At 33.9% G+C, this 17,286-nt stretch overlaps 1 protein-coding gene across 3 annotated transcripts in view; it reads right to left on the reverse strand.

Annotated features, from left to right (window-relative positions):
• Nucleotides 1-17,286, reverse strand: part of Usp47 (ubiquitin specific peptidase 47) — a 122,545-nt gene that overhangs the window by 35,091 nt on the left and 70,168 nt on the right. For all 3 annotated transcript variants that reach the window (XM_004851428.4, XM_021263801.2, XM_087211667.1), the window contains 3 exons: nucleotides 6,914-7,009; nucleotides 6,678-6,830; nucleotides 4,207-4,374 (listed from right to left, as the gene is read on the reverse strand). In XM_004851428.4, the coding sequence (XP_004851485.1) occupies nucleotides 4,207-4,374; nucleotides 6,678-6,830; nucleotides 6,914-7,009 (417 nt within the window). The remainder of the gene's footprint in view (nucleotides 1-4,206; nucleotides 4,375-6,677; nucleotides 6,831-6,913; nucleotides 7,010-17,286) is intronic.

A 17,286-nucleotide genomic window follows, 5' to 3' on the forward strand; every position in this document is an offset into this window, starting at 1 on the left:
TTGACAGATTCAGTAGATTAGCTGGATATAAGGTCAACACTCAAAAAACAATAGCTTTTTTATATACAAATAATAGACTCACTGAGAGAGAAATTAGGGAAACAATTCCTTTTACAATAGCATCCAAAGAAATGAAATATTTAGGAGTCAATCTAACAAAGGAAGCAAAAGACCTCTACACTGAAAATTATAGCATCCTGAAAAAGGAGACTGAGCAGGATATAAGAAAATGGAAAGACATCCCTTGATCCTGGATAGAAAGAACCAATATAGTGAAAATGGCCATATTTCCAAGACAAATTCTTAATGTAGCAATTTCTAGATAACAATAGTGGTAGATTTATAATTTTTAAATTATGATTGTGTATGTCATACTGTAAGGAAAAGATACGTGAAAGAATAAGGACTATCAGAAACAATTTTTGTTTCAAACAACAAAGTAATTGCTAAGAGGTAGAAAGAAACATAAGACTGACTTCATCCAAATCTACAATGATAATTTATAAATAAAATTATATAAAAACATTCTATCTGGATACAGTGCTACATGCCTGCAATCCTAGCTACTTAGGAGGCTGAGGCAGGAGTATTCCAAGTTCAAGATCAGTCCTAACAAGATCTAGTCTCAAAATAAAAAAGAGTTGGGCATATAACTCAGTGGTAGAGCGCCCCTGAGTTCAATCCCCAGCACAGCAAAAACAAAACAAAAACAAAAACCCAAACCAAACCAAACAAAATTCTTCTATTTTAATACTGCTAACAAATATATTACTCTTAAGTAAAAAGGGTATAAATCTTCAAACACAGAAGTAGCGAATAGAATTACAAATTTCTAGATCTGAATAGAACACAAAGAATGTAGCTCAAATTCTTCCAAAATGTAGCAACTGACAGGCACACAGATTAAATGATATGCCTAACGTGAATGAGCTTATTAATAATAGAATTAATATTGATTATTTTACTCTCACTTGCAAGAATAAAAATGAAAATGCTGGGCTTTATGGGCCATGCAGTTTCGGTCACAACTACTCAACTCTGTCACAGCATTAAATGAGCCACAGACAACAGGCAAGCAAACAGAGTGGTATGTCCCACCAAGTAACAGACCTGGAAGCTCAGAACACCAAGCAAGAGGAATAGCACCTTCCCTCTCCCCAAAACAAAACTCGACATGAAACAAACACAACTAATCTTCTACATTTAGGCATATGTTATTCAAACTGCACAAAAAGGAAGAAAAATATGCAAGACACCCAGAGAAGAAATAACACCGTTTCTATGGAAGAAACAAGTTTCCATCATAAAGAGTTCAGTGAAATATTTATATGTTAAAAGAAAAATTACAAGTGACCTAGAATTCTATGTCCATTGAAACAATTCTTCAAAAGTTATGGAAAGAAACTAGCAAGCAATTGAAAAAGGAAAACTGGAAAGCTCACAAATGTGGAAAAAGAACAACATACTCAAGCAAACAATGCAAAGAAATTACAAGATTAGAAACTATCTTGACACAAATGAAAAAAGCACAACCTATCAAAATGTACTGTATACAAGAATTAAAAGAGAAGTTTATAGCAGTAAAAAGCTACGTTAAAAAGAGAAAAGATCTCAAATAAAAAACCCTAATTTTGTACCTCAGAGAACAAGAAAAATAACCAACCAAACTCAAAGTTAGCAAAAGAAAGGAACTAATAAATATTATAGCAGGAACAAATTAAATAGAGAATAGAAAAGCAACAGAAAAGTCAATAAAACTAAGAGCTGCTTCTTTGCAGTGATTCATAAAATTAACAACCCCTTAGTTAAGACTATGGAAAAGGGGGGGGGGATTTAAGTAAAAATCAGAATTGAAAGCAGAGACATTGCTACGGATACTACACAAATAAAAAGAATTTAAGTGACTACCATTAACAATTATACACCAACAAGTGGATAGCTCAGAAGAAGTGGATAAATTTCTCAAACATACAATTTATTCAGACTGATTCCTGAAGAAATAAGAAAAAATCTGAATGATCTAGAACTAGTAAGAAGACAGAATTAATAATAAAAAGCCTCCCAACAAAGAAAAGCTCAGGATTGAATTCTATCAATATTTAAAGAAGAATTATCATTAATCCTTCTCCAAATCCCTGAAAAACTCAAGAGGAGGAAACACTACCAAATTCATTTTATAAGGCCATTTACTTTGATATCAAAATTAGATAAAGACACTACAATAAAACTATAGATCAATACTGTTGGACGAATATTGGTACAAAAAAATCTTAACATAATAATACCAAACTGAATTCAACTATATAGTATAAGGATTATACATTAAAACAAAGTGGAATTTATTTCTGGAGTGTAAGGATGATTCAACATACACAAATCAGTCACTGCGATATACCCCATTAACAGAATGAAGGACAAAACCCACATGATTGTCTCAATTAATACTGAAAAAGCATCTGACAATATGCAACATCCCTTCACAATCAAAACTTAACAACTAGGAAAAGGAAATTACCTCAACATAAAAGTCAACAGCTAACACCATACACAATGATAAAAAACTAAAAGCTTTGTAAGACCAAAAATAAGGCAAGGTTGTCCACTCTTAACCACTTCTATTTAAAATATGACTAGAAGTCCTACTCAGAGCAGTCAGGCAAGAAGAAATTAAAGGTATCCAAGTAGTTAAGTAGGTAAGGAAGAAGTGAAATTATCACTCAGGTGGCAAGAGTTTCTTTGTAGAAAAACCCCAAACATTAAAAAACTAAAAACAAAACAAACCAAAAACACAACCCACTGTTAGAAATAAATGATTTGGCAGCAGGCTCAGGTGATTTCACTGGTAAATTCTAGCAAAATGTTTTTCTTCCTTTTTTTATTAGTACATATTTGCAGTACATAAAGATTACAACATTCCCCATGAGGAGTTGGTACATGTAGACAACACATTTTAATTCTTTTCACTTCCCCTTACCTTCCCATATCCCCAAACATTTAATGTAGAAATAGTTTCAATTATCCAAAATCTCTTTCAAATATAGAAGCAGAAGGAGCAGTCTTGCTACAGTTTGGGTGTCCCTAGATGTCCCACCAAAGCCTCATTTGTGCTCACAGGCAGGCTTGTGAAAGATTAGACTATGGGGCATCATTGTTGGCTTGGTGTTAAAAGGTGGGGTCCGGCTGGAAAAGGTGGGTCACTGGATATGTGACCTGGAAGGGTGTGTCTCCCTCCCTGGCTCCTCCCTTAGCTCTCTTCTTCCTGTCCTCCAAGGTACGAACAGCTTTTCTCTGCCCAGGCCCTTCCACCATGCCGCCTACCGTGTGAGGACTGAGATTTCTGAAATGTGGGCAAAATAAACTTCTCCTCATTTAGTACTGTGTCAAGTATTGTATCCCCGTGACAAGAAAGTTAAGACAATTCCTTAACTCATTCTAAAAAGTCAGCTTTAGTTTTCCTCTATATCAAAAAGATCAGCTCTGTTACTGCTTCACATGTGTTTCTTGGCCAGAATTTTAAAAATCAAGTCCCAATATTTTTGTTTTTCTATATAAGAAAACTCAGATGAGATATAAGATATAGAGACGTGCTGAAATGTTAAAGGCAGAGGTGATACTAGACCCTTGGTTTCCTGACTGCTAGGCACCCTTTCTCTAAAACCGTATAGTCTATAGCATCGTTACAGTTCAGTCCTCCAGAAATTAATGTAAGCAGTTTTTTCTGAAGTTTAATTATCATACACAAGCATGTTATCTATAAATAAGCAGCATCTTCAAGAAGTCTTAATTTTCAAAGATGAAGCTTCTTGTTAATAGATATTTATCAGTAACAACAGTTACAGGATTATATAGAAGCTCAGAGATTATTTTCTTTTTCAATAAAAAACACAAGGAAACCAGGCCTGGTGCTGCACATCTATCATCTCGGTATTCTGGGACACTGAGATAGGAGGATGACAAAATTGAGCCCAGTCTGGACAACTAGCAACTTGGCAGGACCTTGCTTCAAAATAAAAATAAACAAAAGACGGAAGTGGCACAGAATGAAGACCTAAGGATCAACCCCTAGTACTCCCCAAACAAAATAAAAACAAAAACAAAACACAAAGGGCCGGGAGCGTAGCTCAGCAGTAGAGCGCTCACCTAGCATGCGTCAAGCCCTGTGTTCAATCTCCAGCACTGAAAGCAAAAACAAACTATAAAAGGTACCTTTTCAAGACCAGGTTTTGAAATCTTTTCAGTTCCACTGTTGTTCTCAAGGCAGATTCCTTCATCCACACCATCGTCATTAGAGAAATCATTGCTCATCTGGTCACTATGACAGCTACCTTCATTTTCTGCTCCACTGTCAGTGCAACTTTCAGTCTGAGGAGATTTCTTAATAAAACAATAATTACCTTAAAGTCATAAGCCAGACAGAGGAAAAATATCAAAACTTTTTACCATCTATGCTAACATTTTCACGATTTAAAATGTTCTTATAAATAGAATTATTTTACTTTAAGTAAATTTATTTTCTTATAGTCAGACTTGAAGTAAAAATTAAAAAGCAAAAAATGTGCTTTAAAAGTATTTCTACTAATACAACAAATTAGTGAAATAAACTCTATTTATGTTTATTGTTGTAAGTAACATAAATTACCACTTCTTTCAGCAAAATCCATAAGAGAATCTAAGCTCTAAAATGCTCTTTTGTTCTCAAATCCCGATAGAATACCATCTCTTTCCTTGAACACAAAGTACAATTCAGTTTATCACTATTATGCGTTATAGATAATTAGAAAAACAAGACACTGTATTTATCCTTAAGAACTTTAGTATCTAGGAGGTAGAAATGTAACTTTTCCATGCTTTACAGTTTTAAAATCACATTCCACAAAATTAATTTGAAGAACTACCTAAAAATATTTTTATTTTAACAGTTGAGAATTCTCTAAGATGCAGGCTCTTGGTGTGTGTAAGACATTGCACAGAAGTTCTTTAATTGATTAAATAATATAAAGCAAGTATAAACTTTTTTCTTCAGTTAGGAACTCTGTTGTAGGTATTGCACCCCTCAAGAAACTTTGGTTCAAGGGAAAATGGAGGTGAAAACCAACCTCAGAACTCTAAGTTCAAAGAGATCATGCCTGAAATTTCTTCAGCTAAGTCAAAGCATCCTTCCCTCAACTAGACCTAGAACAGTGCTACAGTGGGCTGTTTGTTGTCACTGAAAGCTCTCAAAGGTTTGGCATCACTAACCTAGAACTTCAGTAAAAGAACCTGTCAAACTTCAGGTTTCCTTCCCTTAGGAAAGGTTTCCCTTTAGAAAAACACATTAAGCATATACAGAAGACTCATCTAACTCTCATTTATATTTGAACAGAAATTCTGTAAAGATTTTATCTCCTTTCAATGTGGCACACTTTGGTCAGACTTTCTAACTTAAACATAAGTGTCTGAGGTAATACTTTAAATCTTTAAAAATGTTATCTGGTCATAGGTTCAGTAGGCATCTACTTCATCTAAGATGTCTTTTTACAGTAGTTACAAAAACCCAATTATTATCCTTACTTTATTGACAAAGAAAATGAACCCCAGAAAACTTACACATTGCCTAAGGTCAAGAATGTTCGGAAGTAGCAAGACAAGGATTTGAACCAACATCTAGCTAGGCCCAAAACATTATCTCACATTGCCTTAGTACTTAACAGTATTAAATAAAACTTGATGTTTAAAATTATTTTTAAGCTCATGGGAAAAGGCATTTTTGTATAACTATAGTATTTAGTTCCAATCAGAAAAAAAATAGTAATTTTATTTTATTTTTTGGGGTACGGGGGATCAAACTTAGGTCCTTGCGCTTGCAAGGTAAGCGGCAGAACCACCGAGCTAAATCCCCAGCCCAAAAATAGTAATTTTACAAGAGTATATTTATCACTTTGCAACAACTATGCTAAATGATTGTAATTATTTTACACAATAGAATCAGAAAAGCTTCCAAAATAAGAGTGTGATATTATAAATCTGAGACTGAACAAGGCTAAAAGAATCAGAGAATCCTGGAAGGCTAATGAGTTGGGAGAAACTGATGAGCATTTCAGGTGTATGTGAAAATCTCAAGCTCAAACTATTTAAATAATGTTTCAAATTTTAAAAAAACTAATTATGAAAGGAAAATAGACATGATACCTTGATTTTTTATCTTTCTAACTTAGAAAAGAGCTAGCAAACCTTAAGTGGGAATAATGCATATACTTTCATCCTCAAAAAAACCCTTCTAAAACAATTACAAGAAATTAACTCCACTTTATTCAGACTGTTCATTCACTTATTCATATATATATGTATTTGTCCCATGTTTAATATGTACCAGAAACACAGGTACACTTTACTAGTATGAGTTCCAACAACTAAGAAATTATGAAACTCTTTTCAAAGTGTATCCAAGATACAAGGTGAAACAAGAATATCTGAGATGTAATTTATGGTTGGGAAAAGCTTATATAGAGGCAAAATTTTTTTTGTTGTTGTTGTTGTTGTTAAACAGAACTCAGTATTAGAAAATAAGGAAAGAAAAAACTTCCATCAAGATGCCATGGTAAATGGCATCTGTGGTAATTTATTTCAAACAGCTCTTTTAAAAAAACGCAAACTAAAGTGGATTATATTTTATAATAAAAAATATAATAGATATTTACCTCATCTTCAACATCAATAAATATACTCATATCTAGCTCCTCTGGAAAAGTCATTCGATCATTCAATTTAATCCTATGCATGGTTGTATAATCAAAATCAAACCTTTTCAACTGTAAGGTCAGCAGATAAGGGAAATGCAAAAACCGAAGGCCCTAAGGAAAAACAAAGGAAGACTCTATTGAATAGTGAATGTTATCTCAGGTAATTAATTATTTAATCTCTATATGACACTTACCTTTCTAGCATCACACTTTTTTTTACAACGTTCACAAAAATACTGATTTGGGCCATCCAAGATCTCTGGCTGAATAAATGCATGCAATGCTTCTTCCTAGTTAGAAAAAAATTATTTTGTAATTACTTAAAATAATGTTAATGACAATGCCCTAAATATAAAAACACTACAATTACCAAAACATTTTTAAGTAGAATGGTTGGAAAATTATGACCTTAAAATGCACCAAGCAAAAATGATCAACAGTAAAATAATGCTAACCACTATGAAAACTGAATTTAAAAAATTACTTCATTCTAAAAATGAATTTTGTCCTCCTTAATCTTGTACATTAGTATTTCACTTTCTCCTAGTTTTTATTGGCTTTACATTGTGGTGTTTGTTAAATAAGCTAAAAAAAAGCTTCATGGTCTTCACATTAAAAAGTAATTCCACACTTCTTGGGCCGGGGATTTAGCTCGGTGGTTCCACGCAAGCGCAAGGACCTGAGTTTGGTCCCTGGTACCTCCCCCAAAAGTAATTCCATACTTCTTAGAAATGTAGTTATGTGTATTAATCTTTTTGTAAAAGGCAATTTTGTACTGTACAGTGTATAACATTGTATTGTGAATCACACTACCCATATAGTTGTAATCATATAGTCATCCTTAAATCACTACAATCAGTGTGAGTCAGCAATCCAGCACTGCATTAGTTACAAAGATAGAAAACCACTGTGTAACTTTGTCATTTCATGTGAGATACTGCTTTATGGGAAAAGGTTCACCTAAGTACAACCATGTGATTTTGTCTTCTCTGTTCAGCCTTCAAAGAGAAGCCAGAAACTCAATATAAATACTGCTGAAGAATCAGTGAATATGAAATTAATTTTGATAACTAGCTTTTCACAACTGAAAAAATTAGTACAATGTATTAAAACTGGATGCATAATTTCAAATTTCATCTAATTTTCTCTTTTCTTCACACATAGTCCAAGCAGAGCTACTAATGAAATTTATCATATACAAAGAGAAAGAAATTGAATCATTAACACAAAGTATCTTAAAATATTTTTTGTTGAATCAAAACACATTGTTCCTCAGATAAATAAAGAGCTTGATCTGGCAAAATGGACTTCGTTGCAAAATAATTGGCAAGGCTTATAAAACTATTATCCACACATTGTTTAACAGAGTTCACTTTGGAACAAGATAAAAATATGAAAAGATAATTAATGGCTTTTAAATTCATCCCATCTCCTATTTTTTTTCCTCTTATACCGCAAGGAGGCACTAGGAAGGGGGAAAGATAAATAGCAGGGCTTTTCCACATGACCTGAAGGTCACAGTAAAGGACACACTTAGGAAATAATTTCTTTTCCTTTTTAAGGCACACATTTTTTTTTTTTTTTTGGTACCGAGGATCAAACTCAGGTCCTTGCGCTTGCGAGGCAGGCGACGGAACCACTGAGCTAAATCCCCGGCCCTTAAGGCACATTTTAAGAATTAAAAAAGACAAATTCTACAAAAACATAACAGAGAAAAACAAATTTTGAAAGAAATCACACCTATAGCTTAATAAAGGCTGATAGCAAATTTGCCAGGTTTTTGGAAAAGAAGTAATTTGAACTCATAAAACACTTAAGCGTCCTAGAAAGGGGGGAAGGGAGTGAAAAAATTTTGTAACTCAAATTCTACTTTACTAAACTAAGGCATGTATGGGTTTCTGGCTTATACTTCATAACTAGGACTATCTCTTTGCAAAATAAAATTTAAACTTAGAGAAAGCTTAAATAATTTTTAACTCAAACACATCTTTTAAAAATTTTGAGACTTTTGCATTATTCCTGTACATGCCAATACTATCATGTTATTTTTTCTGAATCATTTGAGAGTAAGTCCACACAACATGTTTAACTCTCAGAGGTTCAGTGTGACTTTTACATAAATAGTAGTTCCAAACTTTGGGAGATTTAATATTGATATTGTGCTTTTGTTGGTTATTTCAATTCTGCCCATTACTCTAATAAAGCCCCTTACAGCATTTCCCCTTATCTAATAGAAAATCTAATCCAGGGTTACTCACAGGCTGCATTTGGATGCCTATGCTCTAAGAGCTCTTTAATCTCGTAAGAATTGTAAAGCCTTTCTTCCTATCATAACTCTGATATTTTCTGAATAGAGACCAGTTATTTTAAAGTCTTCTGAACTTTTGAGTTTGCCTGATGCTTTTCATTTTCACATTCATTTTATAAAGTCCTTGCTTGATTACTATGTAAGTGATGTGTGCCCAAGAGTATCATAGTTGCAGGCCATGAGGTCACTGGCAAACGTCCAATTTCTCCATCATAAAGTTATTTTTCCCTGTGTGGGTAATAAGCTGTCTGTAAGGAGACACTGCATGTCATGCAAAAAATCCTGAAAAAGCCTTATCAAATGTGCCACCCTGGCTTTTAGCACTAACAGATTTTTGCCTAAATCAAATTTTAATAGGATGTTTGCTTTTCTAATTCAATTTGAAAATCCTTCTTTCAATAGTTTAAGCCCATTTATATTTGATATGAATAGTATATTTAGTTCTAGCTCAGCCACTACAATATAATTACTGCATGTACATTTACGTGTTCCTTTCTTTATATGACTTTTTTACATTGTTTAGTAATTAGCATAGTAATTTTGTTTTAGTAGCTACTTTTACACTTAAAATTTTCTTAGTTTTAATTCCTTATTCTCTTTTAATCAGAAGCTTTTAGTATCTGATCTGCCAGTTTTATAAATCCTTTTATAAATCCGACACACACAAGCCTGTAATCTTATTCTTTCACTTTCTTTCCTTCTCTTCCTTTCTAAAAGTGGTACTTTGCCTATATATGACATTTCATACTATTGTTCTACTGAGTCTCCATGCTTGCTTTCACTCCTTAAGTTTACAAGCATTTAAGGTGGTAAGCAGTCCTTCTGTGAAGCTTCTGTGGTGATCTTTTAGTTGGATTAAGCTGATCTGCTAATAAACTCAAGAGCTCATGTTCAAATTTGGTTTTTTTATTGCTGTCATAATTGAAAAAAAACTGGCTGGATAGCAAATCTTTGGCTTGTACTTTGATTCCTTGAGAAATTGCTTTGTGAAATTGCTACTGTTGCTGTGATTTGCTCTTCAGAAGTATGAGGACAATCCAAGTTCTTTAGTTTAATAACTTAGTGAAATTTACATTTCAGACTTCAATGTTCTAGAGGTCAATTCTTCGAGGTACATGAAAAATTCTTCAAGAGGTAGACTTAACATTTCTGTTATCCCCAGAAAGATTTCTGGATTATAATTTAACCATTAGTTCTGTCCCATGTTTTTCCTTTTCCAAAACTCCAATTGTACCACAGCTCTTCTGCTGGTCTTCTCATTTTTTCTGAAATTCTTTTCACTTCTTGTCTCATTTTCATTTGATATCCCTCAGATTTTCATTCTTTGTACTTTTTTGAAAATTCTGTAATTTATTCATTTGTAAGGCAGGTTTGTCTTTTTCTCTAGCTTTTTTCAAGTTTGATGAGCTTTCATTGTATTTTTTTCTCTTTTAAAAATATTAGCGCATGTGTGCAGTACAAAATGATTATATTCCTGGTGGGGAGTTGGTACATGTACATACCCATCTTTCACCATTAAGTTTAGGATACCAGCTTTTGTTTTGTGGGTCAAAAACTGCTATGGTTTGAATATGGTTTGTTCCCTCCAAAACTCATATTGGTGTTTAATTCCCATTATTAGATGTTTAAAAGGATGGAAACTTAACTGCCTGACAGGTGGGGCCTTTACAAAGCAATTAGGCTCAGACAGTCATCAGGGTGAAGACCCCATGACCATATACTGATGGCCTTATAATGAGACCAGACATACAGGCTTCCCGTCCTTTGACATGTGATGTCCTTGTACAATCTTAGGACTCTGCTAGCAAGAAGGGCATTACCTTCACTATAAAACCCTTTCCTTATAGCTGGTCCTATGAACCATCAAGTCCCAGTCTGTGTTCACTATTTAGGTACTTGCTGCTGTACTTCCTCAGGCTGAGGGTGATTTTGTCCCTGTCTTGTTTAAGTCCCTCAATCCCCTCTCCTCTTTAATATTCTCTTAAACATCCCATTCCATACTCTCCACATATACACACCTGCAGCAGCAGTGGAAGCTCTGTTGGAATTGGATATATACTTTGCAATTTGTTTTTTTTTTACAGGTAATCTGAAGTTCAGGGTATTCGGTCTCCTAGTAACGTGGAAGGTATGGGTTAGATGGATTTCATTTATTTTCCTTTCATAAGATGTGTAGAGATAATCAGATTCAGATAGTTGCCATTATCCTTCAGTACTGCATTAATGTACTCTATTTCTAGCTTTTAATGAGTTGTCACCAAGATAATTATAAGTTCAGCCAGTTAGAAAAATCAGCTTTAATTTATCCATCCACTCAACAAATAAATTATGTAAATGAACTAATGTAGTTATATACATTTATCTGTACTTAATGGGATGTACCTAATTAAAAACCACGCCAAATTAATTTCTAGTATCAAAAAAATAGGTCATGAGCCATATAAATGGAATAAAATATTATAAATACTGTACTGTTTGTAATATACAAACAAAAACAGAAATGCTCACCAAAGACTATCCTCTATGGTGTGCTAAATTTTTCATAAATCATACTTCCAAAACTAGTTTTGGGTTGACTATAATTTTTTTGTTATCATTCCAAAATGAAAATAGTAATTGTTCCCTAGAGCTTATTTCTTCCCTTTGCACATCTTTTAGCCTGTACCTTCTAGGATTCAAGATAGAACATAGAAAATTCTTACATCCTTAGTTTGCCAAAAAACACTGATCATCAAAACTGTATAGCTAATGCAGATAATCTAGGAACAATGTAACCAAAAGATATATCTATGATATGGTACTGCCTATAAATGTTCTCGTATTTTTACTGTTTTAATGTACATTAATTCACTCAATGTTTAGCAATATATTTTCTTTACAGATATATTCAACTATCTTCCTCAGGACATGCATCTTTTTTTGGGAACTAAGAAAATAACTATAGATACTTTCCTCAAAGCCATTCACTTTTTTCATTACAATTTTTGAGATAACTTTAAATTCAGATATACTCTATTTCTTAGAGATCTCATGTACATTTTGCTCAGTTTCCTAAGGGTAACCTTTTGGAAGCTCTAGTACAATATCACAACCATGATTCTAACATTGGTATGATCCATCTATCTTATTCAATTCTTCCCAGTTTTAGTTATTCATTTGTTCATGGATGTGTGTGTATTAAGTTCTTTACAAATTTATCACCTTTTTGGGGTCATGCATCCACCATTACAGTACAGAGACTAACCAATTCCTACACAAGGATATTTCATACTTTTCTTTTGTAGCCACAATTCCACCTACTCATCCTCTCCATGTCTCCCATAAAATCCATAAACTCTGGCAATGATTCATCTGTCCCTTAGCTCTAAAATGTTTTCATATATAAAAATGTTATATGAATGGAGTCATACAGTACGTGATTTTTTTGGATTGGCTTTTCTCAGTGTAATTCCTTGCATGGTGTTCCATTTCAATTCAAGTAGACTGATTCCTCCCACTTTATTCTTTTTTTTGGCACCAGGGATCAAACTTGGGTCCTTGCACTTGCAAAGCAGGTGGCGGAACCACTGAGCTAAATCCTTGGCTTCCTCTCACTATTCTTTTAAAAATTTATTTATTTATTTTGGTACTGGGGATTGAACTTGGGACCTTGCACTTGCAAGGCAGGCAACAGAACCACTGAGCTAAATCCCCGCCCCTAAAAATTTATTTTAGCTACTATTCTAGTTCATTTTCTTTCCTTATAAATTACAGAATGAGCTTGTATATATATATCCTCAAAAGTATTGCTGGATTTTAGTAAGAACTCATTAAACTAAGTAATTTGGAGAACTGACATCTTTATACATTGAGTCGTCCAATCAATTAGTATGTCTCTTTTCAGAGTTTTTCTGTTTCCAGTGCACAAGTTAATTTTATTTCTCACATGTTCATTACTAGTTTCTTGAAAATCAATTCTGTTTATCTTATACCCCGCTACTCTGCTAAATTTATTAGTCTGAGTTTTTAAAATACAGATGCTTAGGAAATAATACAAAGTAACCATGTTACTTAAAAATAAGAGCAATTTTATCCCTGTAATTAATATGCCTTTTCTTTACTCTTCTTGTGTTATTCTGTTGACTAGAACTTCCAGTACTATGTTGAATAAGAGAGGTAAGAGCAGATATCCTTAACTAGACAACCTTAACACCCCCACGGGGGAAAGCATTCAGTTTTACCATGAAGAATGATGTGAGCTGAAGATGTTTTCTTAAATTGAGGAAACTATCCTCCAATACCTTGTTTTCTGAGTTATGACCCCATGTAGATATTGAATTTTGTCAAATGCTTTTTCTGAATATGACCACGTGAATTTTCTTTTGTCCATTAAATGGAAGATTATAATACTCCTTTGATTTTTAAATACTGGCCAGCTTTCAATCCCTGAAATTAACCTCACTTAATCATGATGTAAAATCTGTTTACACATTACTTAGTTCCATTTCTTAATATTTTGGTAAGAATTATCATACGCATGATGCATAGTGGTTTTTAAAAAGATTCTTTGGGTCAGGGATTTAGCTCAGTGGTCCTGCCACCTGCCTCGAAAACACAAGGTCCTGAGTTCTATCCCCAGTACCAAAAAAAAAAAATTGCCTTTGTCTAGTTTGGTATCAGAATAAGAACAGCTTTATAAAATATTGGGAAGGATCCCTCCTCTTTTTCTCGAAAGAGATTATGTAGAACTGTTCACTGTACACTGTTCTTTAAAATGTTTGGTACAGAGACGGTGAGTTAGCTCAGTGGTTCCGCCACCTGCCTCGCAAGCCCAAGGTCCCAAGTTCGATCTCTGGTACCAAAAAAAAAAAAAATGTTTGGTACATGCATTCAGAGAAACAAACCAGATTTGGAGATGTTCCTCTCAAGAGGTTTTTTTTAATTATGAATTTAATTAGCTTAGTAGTTACAGGGCTATACAAATTAGCTCATTTATTTTTTAAATGTTTAATTTTATTTTGGGGGTTTTTTATTAGCAAATGTCTATAATACATAATGATTACATTCCACATGGGGAATTGGTACATAACACATTTTATTCTTTTTTCATCCTGTTATATACTTCATATTGGGTGAGTTGTAGTTTGCGTTTGTCAAGCATTTGGTTTATTCTATTTACCAAAGTTGTCTAACAGATTACTGACTTGAAACTTTTCCTCTTTTTAAATAAAGCACTCAATGCTGAAAGTTGTCTAACAGATTACTGACTTGAAACTTTTCCTCTTTTTAAATAAAGCACTCAATGCTGAAAGTATCCTTTTGTGGTTGTTGTTGGTAATAGGGATCGAACTTAGGACCTTGAGCTTGCCAGGCAGGTGCAGCACCACTGAGCTACTACATCCCCGGCCCTGTAAGTATCCCTTCAAAGCCTCAAATTTGATGTTATATTTTCATTTTCATCTAGTTCGGTCTTTTTAAAAATTTCTCTTGAGACTATTTGACCCACGGATATCTAGAAATGTACTGTTTATTTACCAAGAGTTGGTGACTTTTCTGTGGTTTTTTTGTTTTGTTTTGTTTTGTTACTAATGCATATTCTGATTTCACTGTGGCTCAAAATCACATACTCTATGATTTTCTTTTAAACATGTTGAGTTTTTTTTTTTTTTCTGGCCCAGAGCATGGTCTACCCTGGTGTTTATTTCATGGCACTTGAAATGTTTATTTTGGTGTTACTGGGTGGACAATGTCATTTTACAAGATCATACTGGATGGTGTTGAGTTCTATAAGTTTGCTATTTCTGTACAGTTGTTCTATCAATTGGTAAGAGAGGGGCCTTGAAGTCTCTAACTATAATTGTAGATTTATCTATTTATCTTTTCCGTTCTAACAGTTTTTGTTTTATATACTTTGCAGCTGTTACTTGGTACATATACATTTAGTATGTTTATCATTTTGGTGAATTGATCTTTTTATCATTATACAATGCCCCTCCAAGTCTCTAGTAATTTTCTTTCTTCTAAAGTCTTTGGTATCAATATAGCCATTCCTAATAGCCTGTGGTTAATATTTGCATGGATACTTTCTTTCCTTATACTTTTAATCTGCCTATACCAGATGCATGACTAGGTCATGTGTGTCTGTGTGTGTGTGTTTAACCTACTATGCTAGTTTCTGCCTTTTAGTTGGTATATCTAGACTATTTACAGGCAACAAAGTCTGTCATTATTTTTTCAGTTCTATATTCTTTTCTCATTATCATTTCTTTTACTTTCTTCTGCCTTCTCACAAATTACCTGAGTATTTTTCTAAAATTCTATTTTGATTCATTTATAGTTTCTGAGTGTATCTCTTGCAGTGGTTCCTATTTATGAACATTATATACATCTATATCTCTATACATAGATGTATATGAAAAGTATCAGTCTATCAGTGCCATTCTTTTACCAGTTTGAATACAGAAATCTTCCTTCCCTTATGTCTTTATACCCTCTCCCATTTATAATATACAATGGATCTTTGACTTACGAACTCAGTTCATTCCCAAGGGCTGGTTGTAACTCAGGTTGGTCTACTGAAGCCTCAGGCTCCTCTACACAGCCTTCAAAGTCTCCCTCCTGTATCCAGGCAGATCTCAGTGTCCTTAGAGAGACACTGGCCCAGGATTTCTCAATTAACCCCACACAGGAAAGGATGTTGTAATGTTCCTTCCAGAACTCTTTAAGGGTTAAATCTGTAGCTGAGGCCAACTGGAAGCACAAGTGACTGGCATTTGGGTCATAACTCAAAACTTTTGTCATAAGTTAAAACTAAAATTCTGGTCATAACTCAAGTTGTTTGTATGTCAGGCCAGGAGTAACTCGAGGGTCCACTGTAATTGTCTTAAATATTTCTTCTACATCTATTGAATCACATCAGACAGTGCTGTAATTCTGGCCCTACTATCAAACAATTTAGAAAACTCAGCAAGGGAAGGAGAAACTATTATATTTTTCCATATTTTTGCTTACCCTGTTCTTTCTTCCTTCCTGATGTTCCAAGATGCCTTCCCTTTTTAATTTCCTTTCTGTTTAGAAAACTCTATAGTCATTTTAAAAGGATAGGTCTGCTGATAACAAAATCTCTTAGTCCCCCCATCTGAGATCGTCTTAATTTCTTCATTCCCAAAGAGTATTTTCACTGGTATAAGTCTCTGGTTGATAGTTTTTTTTTTTTTTCTTTCAATACTTGAAAAAATGTACCACTTCCTTCTGGCCTCCATGGTTTTTAATGAGAAATCTGCTTACAGAAAATTAGAGTTCTTTCGCTCTATTAGAAAGGTGTCTTTTGTCTCTTGCTACTTTTTTTTTTTTTTTTTTGGTACTCGGGATTGAACTCGGGACCTTGCGCTTGTGAGGCAGGTGGCAGAACCACTGAGCTAAATCCCCAGCCCTCTCTTGCTACTTTTAAGATATTCTGACATTAGTTTTCAGAAATTTGGCTACAGCTGGACTTGATGTAGGCTTCTCTTGCTTATCTTCTCTGGGATATTCTCAGCTCCTTGGATCTACAAGGCCTCTGCCAAATTCAGGAAGTTTTCAGGCACTTTTTCTTTGAGTACTTTTTTAAGCTCTGTTTTCTCTTTCCTTCCATTCTACCACTCCAATGCTACAACTGTTTTATCTTTTGTTATAGTCCCAGATGTTCCAGAGAATCTGCCCTGCTCTCTCAGTAATTCTTTTTTTGCTGTATCTAGGGGTAATGTCAAATGCTCTATCTTCACATTCATTGATTTTTTTTCTACTGTCTCTTTCATACTGCTGTTGAAACTATCCACTGAGTTTTAAAAGTTTGGTTACTGCACTTTTTACTTCTAAATTTCCATTCCTTTATATCTACTATTTCTTCACCAAGACCTTTTACTTTTTCATTTAAGTGGGTTTGAGATTTCTCACTGAAGCATTTCTATAACAGCTGCTTTAAAACAGACATCAGATAATTTGAACAGCTGTCATTTCAGTTTATATCTATTACTTTTATAATTCAAACTAAGGCTTTCCTGTTCTTAGTATTCAGAGTGATTTTTAAAAATTGAAATCTGGATATTTTAGTACTGTATTCGGTATGAGATTCTGGACCCTATTTAAATCTGGTTTTGCTGGTTTCCTTTCACATTGCTCAGGTGTGGAAGGGATTCCTGCCTCATTACTGTCAAATAGGATAAGAAGTCTAGGTTACCCACTTAAGTGTGGCTCTTTATTACTACTGAGCAGGGGTAGGAATTCTGGCTGCTCAGTAGG

The sequence above is a fragment of the Heterocephalus glaber genome, unplaced genomic scaffold (genome assembly GCF_053883595.1).
Source record: "Heterocephalus glaber isolate CG9 unplaced genomic scaffold, H.glaber_assembly_v1.0 deba00001428, whole genome shotgun sequence".
Lineage (NCBI taxonomy): Eukaryota > Metazoa > Chordata > Mammalia > Rodentia > Bathyergidae > Heterocephalus > Heterocephalus glaber.